Consider the following 23,777-nt stretch of genomic DNA (forward strand, 5'->3'; position numbering starts at 1 on the left):
TTCAGTGGTTCTCAATTGGTGGTGATTTTTACCACCCACCCCCTGCCAGTGGACATTGGCAGTGTCTGGAGACATTGTTGGTTGTCACAAATAGGTTGGGGTGCTATTGGCTCCTAGTAAGTAGAAACCAGCAATGTTGCTAAGCATCTTCCAATGCACAGCATAGCCCTCAACAAGAAAGAATTATCTCACCCAAAATGTTGAAATAGTGCCAAGGTTGAGAAACCTTGAGGAGACATCTGGTGAGGAGAGGTAAGACTCATAATCAAGAGTCAAAGTTGAAGTCACAGTTGCAAGCCCCATGGAATGACACTGGTCATATCAGAAGGCACTTCTCTCTGGAGAGTTGGATTTTCCATGAAATGTTATGTGAGATTCCAGGAAACCATCAAGGTCAGGCAACAGTTTTCAAGGATGAACTGAAAATATGAGGTCTCAAAGTTGCCTCACTAGACTGTGAAGTTGCAAACCAACAAGTGGTGTCATGCATTCTGGTTTTTTTTGGGGGGGGGGGACTTGTAAATGTGTGCGAATCTGTACAAGTATGCCCAATGTGATCCATAGACATTCTGCATGGCAACTTTGGCAGGAGTGTTAAACTTTGGAAAGGCACAAATAAGGATGAGCATTTCTAAGAAAACGAGAGTTACCCCAACATGTTCATATATCAGGATTTTTCTGATAGCACTGATACTTCATATGTCTATGTTCCTTTTAATTTTATGTTTCAGACAGTGCTTCCCCCATCCATGATAGCATTTGCACATATGTAGTGGTCCAGCTATATCTAGCAATTGGTTCCAGAGTTGATTACTTAAGTTTTTCTTTCAGTACTTTTTCAAAGTAGGATTAATCCTAGTGAGCATTTTATCTGGGAAGTGGGAGACCATGTTTCTGATTAGAGACCATGACAGCAATACAGAAAATATTCCATGGGTTGTAAATAGGTTTGAAGCAGGGTTTCCAAACCTCAGCACTATTGACATTGGGACCAGATAATTCTTTGTTGTGGAGGACTGTCCTGTGCATTGTAGGTCATTTAGCAGCATCCTTAGCCTCTGCCCACTAGGTGCTAGTATTGCATCCCCTTGGTTGTGATAACCAAAAATGTCTTCACACATTGGCAAATGGCCCCTGGGAGCAATATCGGCTCTCCCTCGTAGTTCAGTGAATATCTATCTTCCAGCAGAACTTTCCTTTCCATATTCTCATGGGTATTAGGGGGTTATAGTCTGCAGCATTTCCCAAATCTGTTTGATAGCAAATCCTTATCGTTTTAAGTTAGAGAAGTCTTTGAGGTTATAAAATTGTTCCCTTTCTCCTCTCAAAGAAGATAAATCTTTATGCTGTAGAGATCACCAGGTTTTCACAGTCAGTTATTTCCCTACAAGTTTTGTTTGTTTGTTTGTTTTTTCCAAACTCATCAGAGGAAGCCAAACATAAGTGATCAGCTTTTTTAGATGTGTGGCATTAACATGGCTTTCAGTACATGAACTTCTGGGGAAGAAAGTTTCTGAAGTTCTACCTCTCCACACCTCCCTTTTTCCACTTTGTAAGTGTTTTCTGCTTTAGCAGATGGCAAATGCTTTATGTTTACCAACCCCAACGTCCACACCACCCAGACACATATATATACTCTCAGAATAGCAGGCGCAACTCTGAAATCAGTGGGACAGAGAACATTTTAGATGATGAATCTCCTGGTCCTGAAAGGAAAATCAATCTCAATTCTTCTCCTTCAAAAAGGTCACTAATGATGGCCATAAACACTAGTAGTGACTCCAGAGCTTTGAGATTGGAGAAGAAATCTATCCATAGAAGAAAGGCGAGCAAAATGAACCCAAGACACTGTCATCAGCGTCAGAAGTTTTATGGTAGGACCTAAGCTCTAATGAAATATTGGATTTTTCCCACAATGTTTAAACTTTATTTGATGGAAGACCACAGAAATTTTTAGAAAAAGAAGACGTACATACTGGTGCCCAATGTAGAAGAGATCTTGGTTCTTCATAAGGCAAATGGGTGCCACCTTCCAGAATTAGTTGGAAACTTAAATTTCTAGTGAACTACCTATGTAAAAAGCCTTTTCAAATTAAAAGTTGAGTTTTGCCTTTTACCTAATTATAGTCTTACCAGTGATTTTAGGCTATAAATTGAGTGCATGCAAATCTCCCCTAAACAAATAAGAAGCAGTCATCAATGAAAAGCTCACTTCTCTGAATGAAAGAGGTTCTCCACATCGTGGTCCCTAATTGATGACCAATTATTTTACTTGTCTTACTTGTCTTGATGTGGCATCAAGGTGCCCATCTGCAGTTGGCCAGATGGATTTGACTGGAAGTGGAGAAATAATAACAAAGGCCCCCATTTACTGAGCATCTGCTGTGAGCCAAGCCCTGGGCCTGGTGCTTTCTATGCATTATTACTAATCTTCATATAATCCTTGTAAAACTGACCCTATGATGCCCATTATGTGGGTAGGAAAACTGAGCTCCAGGGAGACTAGCAAGTTTCTCAACATCATACACTCAGTAGTTGTTGGATCCACATTCAACTAACTACCCAGACTCCATGCTTTCCCACTTGCTTTCTGGTAGGGCTTTCAAAACTTCTAGAAATACTGATTTTGACTTGTGGCACATCAAAGAAACAAGCTCTTGCCCTAGTGGAAACCAGTTTAGCTCTCTTCTGCTTTTTAGAAGCCATCAGAGCTGAGTCCTTAGGATCTGAATTTTTGAATAGGCCCTTTTAACACTTCACTTGGTTTTGAGTGGTTTTCAAAGGAACTCAAAAATTGATCTTGGTCACCCAGCATTCTCAGACCAGAGCTCTGAAAAGGGCTGGCTTCTCCCTGGACATTTACAGCATCCTAGAATGAGGTCAATCAGTACATCTGTAAGGAAGGGTCTTCTAAACTAAGAAAACAAGGTCTTTCTGGACATGGCCTGATCCTAATATGTGGGTACTAATGACCTCACTTAATCGAGAGGCTTGTGGTGGCTAGCTTATAGAGAGTGTACAGGAGGGTGGCAATGATTTAATTCTGTCTAATTCACTCTCCAGTTACAAAATCTCAGGCTTGATGTTGGTTTTGCAGTCCTGATATCCTATAATTTGAAAGCCTTTTTCTAAATGAAAGGGAACTTAAAAATTCAGGATCAAACTTAGACATGTTATTTTGGAACAGAAGTGTGAATCTTCAGTGTTTTGCTTTTAGATGTTTCCAGCCAGAATGGAAGCAGATGATACCTGGTCTAGATAGAGCCCATTCTTGTCCATTACATCTCTTTATACTCTATTTTCAGTCTGTAGATCTATATTTTTCATTCCGGCAAAGTGTTCTTCTAAGGTGACATCTTTCGGGGAAGAGAAATGACATTGTGTAACATTCAGGGTATATGATAGTCTCAGTGGCTTTGAGCTGAACTTTCAATGTTGGTCTTGCCTTTTCAGGACAGTGTAATATTCTCAGTTCTTAGCTTCTGCCACTTGCCGTCTGTTATCTTATATTACATCCTCAGATAACCTTCCTCTTAGGTGGCCCTTGTGCACTATTTAGTTCTGTAACTATGAATTAAATATTAACCCATAAAAGTACTTAGCCAGTTTTGGACTGAATAGACACAGGAGATAGGAGAGAGCAATTTTTATTTATTTGGTTCTTACAATGAACTGAGCATTGTGCAGACTGTTTGCTTAATCCTTAAAAATTCTTGTGAGATAAATGGCTCTAGGCTGTATTAGATACTATTCGCTCATTTGTTCCTGAATTCATTTGTGTATTCCACAAGTATTCAAGTGTTTTCTATAAATCAGGCACTGCTCTGGCCACCGAGGCTATGGCAGGGAACAAAACACACTAAGACTTTGAACTCATCAAGATTTCATTCTAGTAGGGAGGGGAGATAACCTATAAATAACAAACAAAACAAAAAGGGTAAAATATATATTGTGAAAAAGTGATTAGTGCTTAGATAAAAATAAATTAGAAAACAGGGATAGAAAATAGCATGGAAGAGGAGGTGGGAACTGTAATTATAAGGCGGTCAGGCAAGTCTCCATTAAGAAGGTGACATTTGAACAGAGATACGGGAAAAATATGAAAGTAAGCTATTTGAATATCGAGGAGAAGGGTATTTCAAGTTAATACAGGAGTATGCCAGTCATAATTGGAAATAGCAAGGAGGCCAGTGTGGCTGGAATAAAGGAGAGTGGGTGGTAGGATATGAAATTAGAGATGAAATTGATGGAGAGCCAAGTGGAGATTGATCATGGGAGGGAGAGAGAAAAGGAAGGTTAGACTGCTGGAGGGCTTTTTGCTTACATTTAGTAAGGTAGGAAGCCATTGGGGGTGAAGGAGTTGAGTAGGAACATGAATTTGTCTTAAAAGAATGACTCTGGCTTCTGAATTTAGGGGAGGCTACAGGAGGAACAAAGATGGAAGCAGGAAGACAATTAGGAAGCCACTGCAGTAACTCGGATGAGAGAAGACAGTGGCTCAGATGAGAATGTTGACAGCGGAAGTGGTTGGATTCTGATGTATTTTTAAGGTAGTTCCAAAGGATTAGCTGAGAGTTTGGATATGGAATACAAGAGAAAGAAAGGAGTTGGAAAGACTCCAAATTTTGCATGGTAGATAAGTAGGAGGATGGAGTTTCCATGGATTGTAATAAGGCAAACAATAGGAAGAAGAGATTTATGAAGGAAAATCAGGACTTCTGTTTTGGACATGTTCAGTTTGAGATGCTTATTCACCATCATTTCATACCTCTGTTGAACAGAATTGGAAAGAGATGCTCACTGTGGTCAAGCATGTTGCATAAGATCACAAAGGGAAGAGATAGTATTAGTCAAACCAGGTCTGATAGATTCCAAAACTGAGCTCATAACTACCACACTCTTCTGCCTCAACTCTTGGATTTCCATTTGACTAAATCTCAGAGTAGTGTAGGAATAATTTAAATTCACAGAAAATCGTCAAACATAATTTTAGCCATTTTTAATGCCGAGTCTTCCATGTTGTGAGCCATTTACATTTTAGCTGGTTTTTATTTCTTCTCATCTCATCCTCTCATAGTGGTACTTTTCAACCATTTCTTTACCAAGAGGTAAGCAGGAGGAGACAAAGAAAGCCACAAAGGACTTGAATGGTGCATACTGACAGTGACTTGGTCCTATCTGAACTCTCAAGAGAGCAATGCAAAGTTGGAGGATGCGCATCTAATTCAGTAATGGTTAAGATGACCTTTTTTCCCTCCTGCTGAGATATATTTCTCTGATACAGGCTCAGATATGCAGATCTCACTTCTGGGGTGGTATTAATATATACCCTAAAGCAAATTAATTACATGAACTACTTCCCCCCAAAAGTTGTAAATTTCTCAGTGTAAGATATTTGATGTGCTGGCATGGAAAGATGTTCCTGTCACACCAAGCTGACAGAGGAAGGGCCAGATAGGCAGAGAAAGAAAAACTGGAAGAGGCAATTCAATGACCTCTGTCCTGGTGTCTTTTAAATGACTGAATGATACGTAGACTAGCTCTTTGGGAGGAAGAAGAGGCTCGAGGGCTGGACATTGGTTAGGTATAGAAAAGTACAGAGACAACCTGCATGGATTGCTTTTCTACAGAAGCATTCCCAGAGGTGACTTAAGCTTCTCAGGTCTGTTCCTGACTGCTTGTGGCAGTAGCGTAAGTCATGAGTGGGTCTTCCCGAGCACTGCCATCTGCTAGCAGAATGGCATCTCCAGGTAGCCTTGAACGCTCCAGCCTGGGCCTCGGTCACAGACCATCTTCAGACCACTAAGAAACTTTGCTCACTGCTCCCACCAGCCATAACTTTTCCATCAATTACTTACTCAGACATTTCTTCATTCACCTTTGGAACAGCTGAGAATAAGGATCCTGGAACAAATCTCTCACCCACTACCCTCCTGTCTTCCAGACCGCCTCCGTAAATTATCCTGTGGCAAGCACAGAGTGTGAGTCTTCACCTCTTTCCTTAAAAATGCCAAGATCATTATTCTGCTGAAGTCAGGTTACAAAAAAATCATCACATATAACCTCGAAAGGGAAAAGAAGTCCTATAAAAATAGGCAGTGTGCTTGGGAATGGGGAGTCAGAGGGCACGTTGCGGGTAACAGGCCTGATGATGCAATAATGCCTCACATGCCCGGGGGCCCCGCTGGATTGGCCACCATAGATTCACCAGGTGCTGCTTTTGCAAAGTATCTTGCTTTTTGTTTTCTGTCTTGATAGGGGAAAAAACTGTAATATTTCCACTTTTGCAAAACTAAAAGAACCCCAATTTCGGTCTCACCACTTGCATAGCTGATTTCATATGCTGCTGTATTTAATGATAAAATTTATTTCCCTCCTCTACTGTGAAGTTGTTACATTATGAGGTAGGGAGGGCAGCTGGCGAGCCTTGTACTTCATAATTCTTGGGGGTAAAGGGAGGTGGAGAGCATGAGCACCTCTCCCCCTCTCCCCTTCTTTTCCTGGCCCTGCCATCTCCCTTGTGAGGCATATGCTAGGGCCACCTACTTGGATATAGTATTGACAGCAGCCTTCGAGTGTGCTCCAAGAGTTGACGTGAGAATCTTAGTTCCTTTTCTCCCACAGTCTTAGACCTTTGTAACATTGCAAAGCCTGGGCTGTTGGGCGCAATGGGGATGGAAGGAGGGCCTAATGCCCCATCCGGTGGTGATGACCGTGACTTCCGTGTCTGCTTTCTTCCATGGTGTTCCCTGCCAATCTCATCCTTTTCATGGTAATTTGTGCCATGGTGGTCCTAGACATAAACAGCCATCAAGCAGGCCTGTCAACACTGGCTTTACGCCCTCAAGTCACAGCCCTTGTTTCCTGGCAAAGCTTTCTCTCCTTCCTCCTCAGTCATTTTGGTTCCCTGATGCCCCTGTTCAGAGCCATTCTTGTGTTGTGAGAAGCCCTATAAAAACTTCCCCAAACGTGTTCACATCGCCAATAGGGAGATACACTTTCTGACAAAGGACTATTACCACTCCCGCAGCTCAGCTGAGCCGAGCAGGGAAGCGAGTGACTATTTCTTTGGTGATGGTTATCAACGATGTTGTTTCTGTGTTTCAGGACATTTAAAGAAATAACATAACAAACAATGAATGGGAAACATAAGTAGTTCTTCATATCATGGGGGTGAGCAAGCAATGAAGGAGCAGAAAAGAGATGTGGCATTCAGATGTAGTGTCTTTTTTTCTTCCTGGTCTTTCTGTCTCCTGTGGTTAGAAGAGACCATAGTAATAAGTAATAGTCTGTAAGAGTGAAAAGAGCCACAAAAGAGAAGGCATCTTGAGCATTTATGTCTGCTCTGTGGAGTTCTCTGTGACTTTTGGAAGGGAAAGCTCCTCACCTAGTCACACAGGCGAGATTTCGCCAGACTAAGTCCCTCCTTCATCCAGCAATGCCTGTCTTAGAATGTTAATCTTAGGCTCCATTAGTTAACATAAAATAAAAAAAATACGCACCTATTTAACTGCATGTTAGGAGATATTCTAAAAGACTCCACTGAATAGAAGTAGTGGCGGTGATAGTGAATGTGTATTGATTTTTATACTGTACAATTGAAACACCAGGAGCTCTGTATGCATTGTCTCATCTAATCATAACACAGCGCTGTTGAGTATAGATAGTGCTGTGGCCCCCATTTTACCGAGGACAAATCTGAGTGAGAGAGTGTAAGTAACTTGCTCCAAATGGCACTGTGGTAAAATGGCAGATGCTGTTCTTGCCTAGGTGGGTCTGACTCCAAAAGCTGTGCCTTGAAGTGCTGCATTTTCGAGCAAGGTGAAGACAGCAACCCTGATGTGAGCAGTGGCATCCTGTGCTGGCACCCGTACACAGCCACCTCTTGGAATTTGTCCTTAACTGGTACCTTGGAACAAGAGGTCATTGAGCTCACTCTTGTTCATACTGGTGTTGGCAATCCCTCAGAGCCAGATATGCAAAATCTATACACCTTGGCTAAGCCCTGCCCATGGTGCCAGCTATACATAAGCATAACTGACTTGGAATGGAAAGAATCAGGATGTCTGGTTAGCTGTGGTTTCTAAGCAATATGCAGAACACCAGAATCTGGCCACAAATCCCCAGTGCAATTGGCACCAAACAGTGTTCTGTGCTAGGGACAGGAACTCATAGTCCTAAGCCTGCATCTACCTCTTCTGTGCTGTGTGACCACCAGCATGGCATGTCTCCTTTTCTCTAGTGTTGAATTTGTAAAGTGAATAGATGGACAGAATAATCTCAGAGATGACCTGTAGCTCCAGTATTTGAGACCTTAGTCCTTGGTGAATTAGCTGGCCAAAATTTACAACCTGTAACCTTCCATTCATGACCATGTGAAGAGCCATTTACCAGTGAATGAAAACGATCATTCACTGTGGGGCATCAGGGCGGCCCCACAGGGTGAATAAACCCTGAAAAATGGCCAAGAGAAAACCAGGGTATGGCTTCGGCCAAAGGGAAATGTAGCCTTTTACTCCTGTGATTGTTTATTTGATTTTCATAGTGTCTTTCTTCCCAGGGTGCTAAAGATGTTGTGAAGAAAGTGTTAAAGTCAAAGATACATTGCATAGGCACTCTCTTCCTGGGAAACTAAGGAATCAGAGGTCTCTGAAATAGTCTTCAGAGGCATTTCTTTGAGGTCCTTGCTTTCTCTTGTTTCCATGGGTAAGCAGAGGCGAGCAACCCGTTTTCTTAACCGGGCCCTGCTTCAGTATAGCATAAGGAAGAAAATGGTGGCTCTGGAGACAGATACACTACATCTGAAGCCTAACTGCTGCTTCCTGGCTCTGTGGCCCTGGACAAGTGATGTCACCTCTTTAATCCACAGTCTCCTCATCTGTAGAAAGGAATCCTGAGCCATAAGCTTGCTGTTGGGATTAAGTGAGAGAAACCAGGGTCCAACAGCCATCATCCCCCTCACAGTAACAGCTCAATACAGGGTAGCTAGTATGATTTCTCACAGTTCTGCTCCAACTGAAAGAGTGCTCTTGGGGTGGCCTTTTGAATCTAAATAACTTGTGCCAAATCAGTTCAGTATTAGTACTGTGGGTCAGATTCCAGGCAATTCTTTCTTGTGACCTTTAGGAAAACGTGACGTTTATTATGTAATACACTTCTGTGATGGCTACAGCTTTCATGTGTTGGTTCATTCCCATAAATATTTGCTGACAGCCTGCAGTGTGGAAGGAGTAAATAAACACGTGTGAGTTGCAACTGCTATCTTTTTTTCACGTGACAAGCCCACATGGTTTTCCAGATCTTGCATTAAGCAATATTTGAAACTTTGATCCCTAAATCCGTATCCTTGTGCTCACATTCTTGTTTTGGTGGGACAGTAGGTTCAGGCTGGTGTCCCTCTGCCTTTCCCGAGGGGGTGATGCTCACGCAATCCTCATTTCATTCACCACCGTAATTGGCAAAGGTGGTCCTGAATCCTAGGCACAGGCATGGCGTCCTTTCTTATAGCATACTTTCCAGATGAGGTTTGACTTTATGTTTTGTTGAACAAAGTCAAAACAAGACTAGAATCGAGAAGAGCTTGTTGTTATGAAAAGACACAACTGAACATTTTTTAAATGAAGTGATTTAGATGTTATTTTCATATTTTTTAGAATCACAAGGGAAAGGCCTTGAGTAATACTTGGTATAGTCTCGTGTCTCAGAAAACCACCAGTCTCAGAGAGATGGTTAGCTACCTGATTGTCAAAAATCCTTAGATCGGGGAGTCTTGACTTAACTGGATAATAGCTTCCAGTATCTGACCTTTATCTTGGTCTTTCAGTTCTTCCTTATTTCTAATGTGCTGTCAGCTAATCCTGTGGTTGTAAATCTGGACTAATTGATCAGTATTCTCCATGAAACATTTCATATAAACAGAATCTCATATGTCTAGATCACATGGAGGTGGGAATCGCCTGGATATGTAGAACTGTGCCCAGACACTCTGCCAGGGCTGTCCTGGACCATCCATTAACCCTTATGTGTCAAGCAACTGCTATAACTTAGGCAGTCCTTGTCCACACCCCACCTCCTCCAGTGCTTCCTCTAAGCCCTAGCATCTTGCAGCCCCATCGAGAAGCTTCCTTCTGGCCAGATTCTGTGTGCATCCCTGACTTCCTCCCTCCCCTTCTTATTCCTTCATGGTTCTTTATGATGTCCTTACCAGTTCCATGTAGTCCTCCATCTTCTTTTGGATATTCTGGTTCTCAGCAGCATCTGCCGTCCCAGGGATGTCATTCTCTCTAGGTCTTCAGCCCTTCTCATCCAAGCAGACATGCTGTGGTTGTTTGCTGATTTCTCGATGACTGAGAGATGTTGCCCCTCAATATAAGTGAAAGGACCAATGCAGGGCATCCATAATGCCAGGGACAGTACACTGGACCCAAATCTGCACTGTATCCAGTGCTACCACTTGAGACAGAAAGCCCTCAGTAGAGGTTATGATCAGACTGCCCATACCTTGAGTTTTGTTTCCACTAGATGAGTTGAGACGCAAGGGTTTCTAACTCTTAGACCTTAGTTAATAGAAAATGTCAAAGCAATATCTGAACGAAGCTCCATATCAAACATCCCCTTTGAACGGCCTCACAGAAACAAAAGCCCAGGCATTTGGGATACTGACCTCGAGGTTTGAGATTACATTGTTTGGGAGCGTTGCTCAACGTTGGGGGAAAATCTGTTCTCTTAAACGAGTTGGGTTGTTTCCCCAGAGAAAAAAAGTCTGAGTACTATTGGCAAACTAGGAAGCTATTTCAGCTTTAAATTTAAGGAATTAAATTCTCCCCAGAACAAGAACCCTCAGATATGTAGCCAATAAACAACATGTACTAGGTGACACATTAAATTTAACTATTATATCTCAGTGACGTACATCGATGCAAAAGTCAGTGCCTGGCAAAGGACTGGAAATGATCAGATGGAAATTTCCCTCAGAATATAAGAGCTGAAACCTGTCTTTATTTGATTATCAAAACAACTTCTTTATGAAATCATAATAGACCCATTAATAAACGTGTTAGATATGAAAATTTCCACGAGCAGCTGCTTTTCTTCATCAGTAAGTTAGAAAGCATGAAATGAAAAGTGTTTGCTATCAGATTAGATGCCTTGAGAGTTTGCTTATCGCTTTTGGATCTTAATTTTAGGCTAATAATATGTGTAGTGAATCATGCTGAAGTATTGCATTCTTTTTTCCAAGTCAGTTCCATTCAAGTGCCTAAATAAGTAAAATGCACCTAGGAATGGGTGGGATGCAGCTAACCCAGACATTAAAAAAAAAATTAAGGCCTCTTATTTAGAAACTATTTCATTTGTCTTCATTTTGTGGGCAATAGATGTTGCTTGCACCAGTGGTGCCCCTCAGATGAATTGTTAGCAATGACGTCCTTGATAATTGAACTGTTTTCATTGCGCTCTTATTGTACCTGACAGACATCTATCTGCTTTTGTTGGAGTCACATGGGAAGACGTATATATAAAGTATGTGATTATGCCGTTTTGAAAACACCAGTTGTCTCCAATAATAGTACCTCTCTCTATCGCTATTGGAATGATTAAATGAGATAATGCATCCAAAGTTTTAGAGCAGTGCCTGGCACTTAATGAATGTGAGAAAGCTCTGCCTTTGTAGCTTGCTGCCTACTTTTAGGCTGTCTCTTCTGATGACCATGGCAGATTACTAAATCGCATTTCCATCAACTTTCTTTTTCTCCTCCATATTAAAAGACAGCTTGTTTGGACTGTTTGTATATTGTAATGACTGTCCCCAAGGGGAGGCTTGCTTTAGGTTCGTGCATGTTGATCTGATTACTCCAAGACAACTATGTCTGTTTCTTCACCCTAATCAAGCACATGTTACCACCTATGAATCAGTATCCTTTAAGTTCATCCTATTTCCTACAAATAAACATATCCTTGATTCCCAGTGCTGTTTTTCCATCTCCATAAATGTCATCATTATCCATCCAGTTGCCCATTCCAGAACCCTGGGAGTTCTCTCTCACTCTGCCCTCTCCCCTCCACCCAACAGCCAATCCATCAGGAACAATCATTTCTACCTCAAAAAATATGTCTTAAATCCACAGATTCCCTCTACCACAACACTCTGCACCCTAATCTAAGCCACCATCACCTCTTGCCTGGACAAACGCAATCACTTTCTGAGCAGTTTTGTTGTTTCTACTCACGCAGTATTCCCACCCATTGTCCACTCAGTAATCAAAGTAGACTTTTTGAAACAAAAATAAAACCATGTCTTACCCCGACTTAAAACTCTTCAGTGATTTTCCATCTCATGGAAAACAAAATCCAAATACAGTATTAGAACCTGTGAGCTCTGAGTGGTCTGGCCCTGGGGAATGCCTCAGGGAGCCTACTTGCAACCACTCCATCCTCTTTCCTTCATAGCACACATCTCAATAAGGATATATGTATTTTTGCCATCACTTCATTGGTGCTGGTCTCTCTCACTGGTCCATAAGCTCCATGATGACAGAAATTATGTCAATTATGTTCATCACTCTCTTCCCAGCACTTTGCATAATTATTAGAACTTAGTAGGTGCTCACTAAATGTTTGTTGAATAAAATGAACTCATCCCAGGTTCTAATTGTGCCCTTATATTATTTTTTTGTTCAAGTAACATTTTTAAATATTAAAATTTGTCACTATAATAGGGATTATCTGTGGGCAAGTCATTAGACCACTGGTTTGTGGGGATGTCTCTAGGAGCTTCATTCTAAAAGCCTTCTAGAATTATATCCTAAAGTCTTTATATACATAAAAACACTGTAGGTTGAAGATGGATATTTTTGTTTTGGTATAAATATTCAAATTGGGCTCCTTCCTTCCACACTGTATACTCTATTAAGATTTCCAGAATGACTATTCCAAATCATAACACTCATAAGATGAGAGCTCAAATGAAAGCAGCAATGTTTCCATATCCTAAAGTAAAAAGTTATAGCCAAAACTGTTAACATACATGTTTTAAATTTCTCTATCACCTACTATTAAAATTTTTATAATGGTTTGTGTTTGCTAGAGAAACATGTCTGGCACACTTATGAATGGTATAACTTTGAGCATGCTCTGTAATAGTGGTTGAATTAACATTAGGCTGCATGTTTTATGTGGTGCTATTTATCTGTTAGGCATAAAAGGGCACTTAGCTAATTTAAGTTAACAAAGTCACAAAATTAGTGGAGGAAATAAGAAATATTGAACAGAAGGAAATGACACTTGAAATCTATTTTGATTACGTTTTCACATTTTGTTCTTCATTCTGAAACTCATTTCCCTCTGAAAAGCAAGAATGTTATATTGGGAAATAATATGTCTTGAAAACCTGAGCCAGCAAACTTATGATCCAAGTGGTAATGACTTCTGTAATCGCTAATGAGGCAATGGACATTGAATATCTCGGTGCACTCATTGGGGCCAGCCTCTTGCCTGTTCTACAAGAAGCTGTCATATCAAATTTTTGTCCTGACTCCATGGCGCTTTGATTCCTAAACCTTTCTGAGAAACCTAATCTGAAATCAAAGTCAAGTTTCTTAGATGTGGTCAGACAAGGTCACATTTAAAACAGTTCAGTGAATCTGCAGATCAAAGTTGAAAGGTAATGCCTCCCTCCCAAAATTGGCACAGACTTACCTGCTAGCTTACCTTTCAATTTCTAACGTGCCTTTTCCACCTCCTTCCCTATGGACTGGGAAAATGAGAGCGTATCCTCGGAAAAATGGTAGAAGAGTTTCCTTAAATCATTTAATTAGGAAATTGGACACAGTTGTATTTTGGAATTACACCTTTATCCAAATTAGTGAATCATGAAGCATGTTGTTGAAGAAATATCTTGATCAGAGATTGCATGAAGTGAGATGTGCAAAAGGAATCCTTACGAATTCATAGTAAGACTTCTTTAAATCAGAATTTCATGGTAATTTCAGGTTCATGGGCTTTATTTTGTGCCTAAATTAGCAGAATTTACCCACACTTTTTTTTTTCAAAGATTGCCACCTGAGCTAACATCTGTTGCCAATCTTCTTTTTTTGTTATTCTTCTCCCCAAAGACCCCCAGTATATAGTTATATATTCTAGTTGTAGGTCCTTCTGGTTGTGCCACGGATGCCACCTCAGCATGGCCTGATGAGTGGTGCCAGGTTCGCGCCCAGGATCCAAACCAGCGAAACCCTAGGCTGCCAAAGCAGAGCGTGCAAACTTAACCACTCAGCCACTGGCTGGCCCCTTACCCACACTCTTGAGTGACCCAAAATACTATACAGGATTGCTGCTGTAAAACTGTGGACATTTTTTCCCCCAATGCTACCTTCCTTCTGTGTGGAGCCTTGAGATACTATCCAAAATGGCACTGGAAAAGGGGAGAATGGTGACTCTTGTTAGGCATGATCTTAACATCTCACGACGCAGGTTTTTATCAAACTCCATGTGATTAAAAAAAAAAAAACAACCTTGCCATTGCTTTATATTTCAGTGTTCTGTCTCTTGTGGTCGAGGGCATAAACAACGAAATGTTTACTGCATGGCAAAAGATGGAAGCCATTTAGAAAGTGATTACTGTAAACACCTTGCTAAGCCAAATGGGCACAGAAAGTGCCGAGGAGGAAGATGCCCCAAATGGAAGGCTGGCGCCTGGAGTCAGGTGAGCAATGCTTCTCCTCTACCACTGCTTCCTTACCCTCAGCCATGTGGCTGACACCAGCCTGTTGGCTTGTGTTTCTCTCCGCAGTTTTGGTTTTCAGAGGGGAGCTTGGGGACGGGGAGGGAAGAATCTTTACGTCAGGATACTTACTAGCTGTGGGACCTTGGGCAAGTGGCTTCAGCCCTTGGCGCTTTGGATCATACCTACAATAGGATGGTTGTGAGGATTCATTCTAAGTGGTAGTGGATGTAGATGTTAGATGTCTAGCACAGAGTAACCCCTCAATACTTCACTGATGGCATTTTTATTATCATTCACCACTGAGAAAACCACTAATTCAGGTTGTAGTAAGGTTGACTATGGTCACCTGGCAGGAATTGAATCTGAATTTACCTTTGAGGTTCTTAAAGGGCTGTCAGTATAAAGTATTAAGACTATTTCTCTGCCCATTTGCTTGTGTACAACAGAGGTGAGGGACGGAAGAGGCAGTTCTCTGTCATTTTCCAGCGATGTGACCTTGGGTGATTTGTGTAACCTTCCTGAGCCTACTTCATATAGCTCTTATGAGGCTTTAATGTAGTAATGAATGCCAAGTACTTAGCTGAGAGGTCTTAAATCTAATAGGCTCTTAAGAGTAATCCTTTTTTGTTTGGATGTGTGTGATGTGTATCTATGTATCAGATGGGGAAGGGGGTAAGTACCCAAGAAACTGACCACAGCGAGTCTCCACGAAATCTAGTCATTGGGTAATCTAGTCAGGAACTGGGTGTGGGAGTTTCCCTGTTGAATTTTAGAAGCTTCTATTTACCTATAAACAGTTGCTGTGTGAACTAAAGCTACTCGCAATCTAATCCTTAAAGGAGATCTCCTCACTCCACACTTCGATATTTTCTCAGCTTGGTTGAAGGTGCTTACTTCAAAGTAATAAGACTCCGTTTCTTTTCACATGTTCTGTACTTAATGCTGCTCCTTCTCTCCATTGATTTGATTCAGTGAGGTTTTACTGAATGTATGGTTCTCCCAGGCAGTGGAGAATCACGCAGGCTCTCCCGAGAATCAGCAGACAGCTAGATTCAAGGTTGGCAGCCTCTAGAATTGATTCTTCCAAAGCCTGGATCTTGATTCCTAAGGTCCCAAAGAAGTTTTGGACAGCTGTGTTAACATGGGGAGGATCTGAGGATCCTCCATTTTAATATAATTGGAAAATTCTTCTAGAAATGTGAATCTTTCTTAAATGCCCTGAACTGGCATCATTGTCCCCCATACCTCCCAGCCAGATTCCACTTCGCAGAACCGTAAAACATGGCTGCATCATTCCCCAGCATCATTCCTTCTCAAGGCCCTTACTACAATGATCATATTTTATTTTTTGTTGTAATTTAACAATCAAAGCATGCATGTCCAGCCAGAGCTGCTTCCTCCCTGGGCTCCCTTAAGGGATCAGATCCAGGGCAGTGTTTCATACTGGTCATCCTTAATGTGTTGTGTAAGTGACTACCATCATCTGTACCTTCCAGCCCTTTTATTTTCGGAGCTATTCAATTCATGTAAAATCCTCCAGCTAACATTATTTAAGATACCACACTAATTAGCTTGTCCTCTTGTAGGCTTTCATGCTCTGTTACTTTTCTGTATGTTCCGTGGCCTCTGCTTTTCTATTTGCATCTTGCCCTGAATATTAAGTTTGGAACATGGAAATCATGTTCATTTTAAAGGCCAATTCATTCAATAAAAATGCAATTAAAAGAATCTTTCACTCTTTATTGGTAAACACAGAGTGAGTGTTTTACTTTGGTATCCTGTGATCTTGATGGGAAGTCTCAAAATTGCTCACAAAGCTGGGATGATTAAGTTTGAACCCTGGGGGTTTTTTCCAACATAAAGTAATAGGATTATCAGAATGCCTCCCCAGAAAAGACTGCACCTGTTCAAAATGATTGCTTAAAAATTCTAGTCACCTTTGTAGAAAATGCAAGTAAACACAGTTATGTAATGGTTTGGGGCCAGCTTTATAATGCTCTAATTTGATTTGTAGAAATGAATTATAAAAGCAGACAAGACAAGGTGCTGCATGGGTAAAATCCAATTTGTGCAATTTAGGAGTGTACCTGAAAATGATTAGACCCAGTGGTTGATGGAGAAAGATGGCCTGCATGATTAAAGATTATTGGCTTTCTAATGATCCGGTGGTAAACAGGAATATTCCTAAGGCAGCGATATTAAAGCAAGAGTGATGATTATCCATTTGCAACAATATTTAGAAGATTTTATATCTGGTCCTTCTGTTTTCTGCTGGTAGCTATATTCTAGTCATCTCTTCTTCAAGGTAGAAAGAATAATTAGTGCAATTTCTCATCATGTCAAAATGTCTGAGGATAATAAGACTTATAGAATATTGAGATGGGGGACTAGTGTAGCCAAGTTAACTTCATAGTCTTTCCTGAAAATTGGGGTTTTGAAGTTTAAAGTGGAATGTTTTACTTCTATATCTTTTGAAAAATCTTGTATTTGTAAAGGAAATTTTTCCAATTAAAAAAAGCTTTTATTGGAAAACATCCTCACTAAAGTTTTAAAGCACCGTTTTTCAAAAGTTCATCTTCAATTTGTTCAGATGATTTTGATCAACAGTTAAGGGATGCCTATGAAATTTTAAGACAAAATCGGCATCAAATTCTTGATTCAGGTTGATAAATGTGAAAGCTCTGTATTCCTATGATCCAAAAGCATTCCAGAGTAAAATTTTTTTAACTTATCCTATTCCTATAGAAAGGCTTTTTTAAAAAAATGAAGATCAGAACAAAAAAGAATAAATGATCAGATTAGAATCAAAGCAACACTCCATCATCGTTCCTCAATCGTGAATTCATTCAGTTGATTCATTCATCAATCATGAGATGCATGTCCTTTTCACAGATTAATGTCTCTGTGGTCAGGATGGGACGAACAGCCAGTGGAATGCCACAATTTAATTAATAGCCCTTGTTTTCTTTCTTAGTGATACAAATATAATGCTGTGTCTTGCAATCAGTGGTGTTTAGATTCAGGGAAATAATTTTTAAAAGCTCTGTAGTGCTGATGCCGAAATTGAAACTGGCAAATAGCATGATGAACCTACCAGGCATTTTTGGTTAGGACTTTTCCTATAGAGCAGCTTGGTTATGGCGTCTGATTCTGAAGTATCCTGCAAGTGTTTAACGGAGAAACACGGTCAATGTGCAGCTTGTGTCCTTTGAGAAATCAAGGGAACCATGTGCACATGGTAGTGATGAGAACTAGAGCTGCTATAGAGATGTGTGTTCTCCATGATTTTGTGTGTATTTGAACCATAAGCGTTGATGTCGAATTGTTTGAATCCAGGCTTCTCACCCACCCTCTCGCTGACGTAATACAAGAGACTGCATCATATTAGCACCGTATTTTAAAACTGGAAGCCAAATTCTCACCCACAGTTGCTATGGTGTATTGCCTAGGACAGAATTTACTTGGAATGTGTTTTTGTTTTTGTTTGTTTTTGCTTGAGTTAGGGTGATTATCTCTGTTCTTTGCTTTATTTATTTGTGGAGTATCTACCCAAAAGGTTTATTAGGAAGTATAAAAAATATTTTATGTAAAATGCTTGGCATAGAGCTAAGCTCTCAACTAGGGGTGATTCTGTACCTCTTGGGACATTTGTCAATGTCTGGAGACAGTTTTGGTTGTCGCAACTTGGCGGAGGAGGGGAAATGTGACAGACACCTAGTAGGGTAGAGGCCAGGGATGCTGCTAAACTTCCTACATTGCACAGGAGGACAGCCCCCAACAGAAAAGAATTCGTAGGTTGAGAAACGCTAGTATAGAGCCTGACGGATAGTAAGTGCTTGGTAAAAGTTTGCTATTATTACTGTTACTGTTATTATTTATTAAAGTTGGTTCATGTAGTTATTTTTCAAGGTAGTCCCTCCTTTAAATACTATCACCACCATAATTTTAGCAGTAATACCAGAAGAAAGTATATAAAATTCTTTCCAGGTTTTCAAGTGTATGTTATGATTCCCCAAACATCAGAAGATCCATAGAGATTGTTTTTATCTATGGAAGTAAGTGTCAGGTTCCCCCTTTAAGTTGATGAGTTCTGCATCCTAGCATTGCGCAGTAGGGAGTACAGAGAGATGAAACACAGCTCCCAGCTCAGTTGTTCTGAACTAAAAACATCTACTTTCAAACCTGCACAAATAGACTGCCATGCCGGAAGGATGGCTGTGGGGAGAACATGTTGGTAGGGACTGCTCAACCTTTTTCCTCTGCAAACTACCTAAAAGATGTACTAAACAGAACAAGAAGAATTAAGCACGCACATGTGCACACACCACCACCATCACCACCTCCAGGGTCATGCAGAGGTCTTTCTGATGCTGTTTTATTCATGGGCTTTCTGCGCAAATCTCTCAGAATTCACCCAGCAAGCCTGGCTGGCTCTGTATGCAAATTGTTGCCTCCCCTAAGACAGCACAGGAAGAAAAGTTGAACACAGAGAACTAACTTGGATACAGTGTGCTTCATTTTGAATAAAGACTACGGTGCAGCCAGTATTTAGAAAGACAGAGTTTGTACCTTGCTGTGCATTAAGCCATGTTGAAACTTTTGAATGTGTTAATTCAAGCCTGGCTTTGACATTACGAAAATCAGAAGCCACAAGGACATAATGTATAATTGAACTTTCCTGTGTCTTTATTTGCCTTTTGAAAAATTATCAAACATAGAAAGTGATTTTTTGAATATTGGATACTATGGCTCTTAATACCTTGCCTTCGCTGAACCATAAGTAATTTACTCACTAACAACAGCTTCAAAAAGAGGTTTCATTTTCTTAGAGCCTGAATAGTGTACACTCTAAAAGTCTTTAACACTTTTTCCTTTTTCTTAGCTTATTAAAGGATTATGAGATTTTGAACATGTGTCAGCCCTATGCCAAACTCAAATTTGTTTACTTAATCATTCTTATTCTGTCTTTGTATTTTCATTTGGATACATTGTTCTAGAAATGTACTTTTGTATGTTTAACACCTCAAATTCAAATAGCCAGAGTTTTTTGGTGGTTGTTCTTTGTTGTCGATTATGATAATGTTTGAACATTTCTGTCATTCGTGTGCTAACTCTCCCATATTATGGTTCATTCATTTCCAGTGTAATCAATAGGAAATATCATGCATGTCGCTCTCATAAGTATTAAATGTCCATCCTCTGTAGGCAAGGCAATCACTTGTGTTCAGGAGCCCTTTTATTCCACCCAGGACATAATGACTTTAAAAGTCTGGTTTCTTGTGGGTCACAGACTCATTCAATCCAATTAATACAATTAAACCCAAACAATAGTCGCTATGTTGCTTCCAAATATTTCCTTCTCTTCAGCTAGCTTTGATGTGAACATTTGAGCTCCTGCCTGGCATAGACTCATCTGAAATGATATGATTTCCCAAGCTGCCTCCTAAATAACATCACTTATTTTCTTAAAATCTGAAATGGAAATAAAATTAACATTCAGCAGAATCCATTGGGTTTGCTTCTTGAGAGTAAATTCCGATTAGCCTCAGAGTGAAGTGAATCCTGCTGCAGGTTAATTGGACAAGAAGTCCTTTATAATTTAAAAAAAAAAAAAATGTGACTGTTCTTTAAGAAGACTTCCTCTTAGGAACATGGCTTTAATGTATGGTAAACTTGTTTTCTCAATGCCTGGCAAAGTAATGGAGGCTGAGCTATCACCAATACTTGGTAATGATTTTAAATAGCTAAGTGTAATAATATGCTATTCTTTCCAAGCAAATGTTGCCTTTCTTTTCTGACTGTCAAAACCTTAATAAAGACAATAATTCTTGGCCTGCCCATAAGTGAGATTACGAAACCCAGCAATGAGGAAACTATTAAAAAATTAATTTAGAGGAAAGTTAATTGCATATTTAAAATAGTGTTTTGCAATTTGGTCAACAAAATGTTTCAGCCTGATTAACAGTATTTTTCAAGGGCTGAAAACATTACATCCAAAGAAATGATTTTTCCTTATCAGCTTTTACTCTTCATATATTTATCTCAGGTTGAAAACAGACACAAATACTTTAGTGAATTCCATAGTTTTAAAAAAAAAATTCCTCTATCTCCAGGAATAGAAGCAAGAAAGGGAAGAGACTGGAGAAAATAATTCTACTTATAAGGCCCTAAAAGCTTCAGTGATTTATTCTCCTTAGTTTATAAACTCCTTATCTGCCAAGAAATCCTTCTTGTACAGTACTGTATCTCCAGTTTTCAAAAAGTTCAAATTCTCCAGGATAGAAATCATTTGGGATTTTCATTTCACATGGCCGCACTATTTCTAGGTTACACTGTTTCATAATGACCTCCCAGCCTCTTCAGTCATCTAAGAGTTTTGTTAACTTTAGAGATTTCCCAAAATTTGAGTTGCTTCCTCCCTCACCAGCATTCACAGGCAGTGAGTTCTTAGGTTTAAGACATTGTCCTGAGTCCCTTTCATTGGAAATTAGAAAGCTTTGTGATAGCTGTGAAAGTCATTGGATTACCAGTGCATTCCCCATGTCTGTGACCCTCTCCACCCCTGTCATCACCCCCACCCCGCCAAATGACCCAAAGCTCCCACTTACACTCTCTGTCTTCTTAGTGCTCTGTGTCCTGCGGCCAAGGCGTGCGGCGGAGAAATGTGGGCTGTCAGATGGGAACACACAAAATAGCCAGAGAGACCCAGTGCAACCCGTACACCAGACCAGAGTCTGAACGCGCCTGCCAAGCCCCGCCGTGTCCTCTCTACGCTTGGAAGGCAGAGGAATGGCAAGAAGTAAGTAGAGCCAGGAAGTGGGCACCTGCCAGGCATTTTGCTCAACCCCCTTGCTATCATCACATCCGTTCCCCTGTGAAGCCGTCAAGCACAGTGACAAGGCTGACTCTTTCCCAAAATGTTTGCTATCAGACGGCGAGCAGTTCACTCCGACCAGCGTTGGGAGAGCCCCTCCTTTTTATGCAATTCCTGTGTCTGTGTTCTTGAATGTTCCAAGTCTGGCTGCCTCCAGAAGGACTTTTGCAAGCCTTGGGCCAAGTGCATAAAGATAATTTTCACAGAAGGAGGGGGAGGTGGAAGAAATATTTTTAAAATGTGTATCCAGACTTGGTCATTCTGTATTAGTTCAGACAGCCACAAGACAGACTCTTGGCAGTACCTGCTCTGTATTTTTCCTCCTTCCATGCCTTTAGCTATCAGGTAGAAGACAGGCGCTCATTGGAAACCCTCATTAATCAGTAAGGGATTTCCAACATTTAAAGAAGCGATGGAATCTGAAGAATTGTTCAGTTGATGCAAAAATAGACAGACTTGTTTGTCTCCTGCTCCAAGTTAATGTTTAGTTAAAGGAAACACTCTGTCCCTGGGGAAAAGTCGGGCTAGGAAGGTAAGGCATTAGTAGGAGGTAACTTCTGTCTCCAGAACAGATTAGATGGTATAAAAGGGGGAAAGAAAATTAGAAAACAAAACCATGTCCGCTGATGCAGGAATAAAATAGAAAGTGTGTGCTGTAAAAGGTTCAGCCATAGGAGTAAGACAAGAATTTCCCACTAGGAATGGCTTTCAGAACAGGGGGGAACAGTGCCTGGCTCTGGGCGAACTGCTTTATGGTCATCACCTCAGTTAATCTTCTTAACCACTAGATGAAGTGGGTATTGTTATTATCATCCCATTTTGCAGTCGAGGAAACTGAGGTTTGGAGAGCCAATGTCATTTGTCCAGCTATCACATACCTAGAAAGTGGAAGAAGCCGGACTTGATCTTAAGTTTATTCTCTTAAGCCCTCAGAAGGTACCATAACTGTATTCTCTTTTTAAATTTTATTTTTATATAAGTGCTAACGGCAATGCCACTTTATTTTTTTCCAGTTTTATTGAGATATAGTTGATGTATAACATTGTATTAGTTTTAGGAAAACATGATGATTTAATGTATGCATGTATTGCAAAATGATTACCACAATAAGTTTATGGTTAGCAATAACTATGTTATAGTTAACATCCATCACCTCACATAGTTAGGAATTTTTTCTTATGATGAGAACTTTTAAGATCTATTCTCAGCAACTTTCAAATATGTGATATGTTATTGTTAACTATAGTCATCGTACTGTATATTACATCCCCAGGACTTAGTTATAAGTGGAATTCTATATCTTTTGACCCCTTCACCCATTCACCCACCTCCCATTCTGTTCTCTGTATCTATAAGTTCAGTTTTTTTTAATATATTCCACATATAAGTGAGTTCACACAATAATTGTTATTCTCTTCCTGACTTATGTCACTTAGCATAATGCCCTCAAGGTCTGTCCATGTTTGCAAATGGCAGGATTTCATTCTTTCATTGTGGCTGAATAATATTCCACTGCATATATAGACCACATCTTTAGCCATTCATTTGTCGATCTTAAGTTGTTTTCATGTCTTAACTATTGTAAATAATGCTGCAATGAACATGGGGGTGCGGATAACTTTTCAAGTCAGTGTTTTTGTTTCCTTGAGATAAATACCCAGATGTGTAATTGCTGGGTCATATGGTAGTTCTATTTTTAATTTTTTGAGGAAACTCCATATTGTTTTCTATAGTGGCTACAGCAATTTACATCCCACCAACTGCAAGGGTTTCCTTTTCTCCAACACTTCTTATTTTTTGTCTTTTTGATAATTGCCATCCTAACAGGGTGAAGTAACATCTCATTGCGGGTTTGATTTGCCTTTCCCTGATGATTAGTGATGTGGAGCATCTTTTCATGTACCTTTTAGCCATCTGTACATCTTCTTTGGAAAAATGTCTATTCAGATCCTCTGCCCATTTTTTAATTGGATTGCTTGGTTTTTTCCTATTGAGTTGTATGAGTTCTTTATAGAACTTTATTTTGGATGTTAACCAAACTTTATTTTGGATATTAACCCCTTGTCAGATAAATGATTTGCAAATATTTCCTTCCATTCCATAGGTTGCCTTCTCATTTTATGGATGATGCCTTTGCTGTGCAGAAGCTTTTTAGTTTTATGTAGTCTCGTGTGTTTATTT

General features: G+C 40.2%; 1 protein-coding gene and 1 long non-coding RNA gene across 5 annotated transcripts in view; one reads left to right on the forward strand and one right to left on the reverse strand.

Annotated features, from left to right (window-relative positions):
* Positions 1 to 21,462, reverse strand: part of LOC139041400 (uncharacterized) — a 41,094-nt gene extending 19,632 nt beyond the window's left edge. The window contains exon 1 of the long non-coding RNA XR_011496476.1: positions 21,331 to 21,462. This is a non-coding gene — a long non-coding RNA (uncharacterized lncRNA). The remainder of the gene's footprint in view (positions 1 to 21,330) is intronic.
* ADAMTS9 (ADAM metallopeptidase with thrombospondin type 1 motif 9) overlaps positions 1 to 23,777 on the forward strand; it is a 165,140-nt gene that overhangs the window by 106,089 nt on the left and 35,274 nt on the right. For 2 of the 4 annotated variants that reach the window (XM_014859294.3, XM_070493017.1), the window contains 2 exons: positions 14,534 to 14,701; positions 21,348 to 21,521. In XM_014859294.3, the coding sequence (XP_014714780.3) occupies positions 14,534 to 14,701; positions 21,348 to 21,521 (342 nt within the window). The remainder of the gene's footprint in view (positions 1 to 14,533; positions 14,702 to 21,347; positions 21,522 to 23,777) is intronic. The other 2 variants (XM_070493019.1, XM_070493018.1) reach the window with 2 other exon arrangements.

This window comes from Equus asinus, chromosome 21, assembly GCF_041296235.1.
Source record: "Equus asinus isolate D_3611 breed Donkey chromosome 21, EquAss-T2T_v2, whole genome shotgun sequence".
NCBI classification, from domain to species: domain Eukaryota; kingdom Metazoa; phylum Chordata; class Mammalia; order Perissodactyla; family Equidae; genus Equus; species Equus asinus.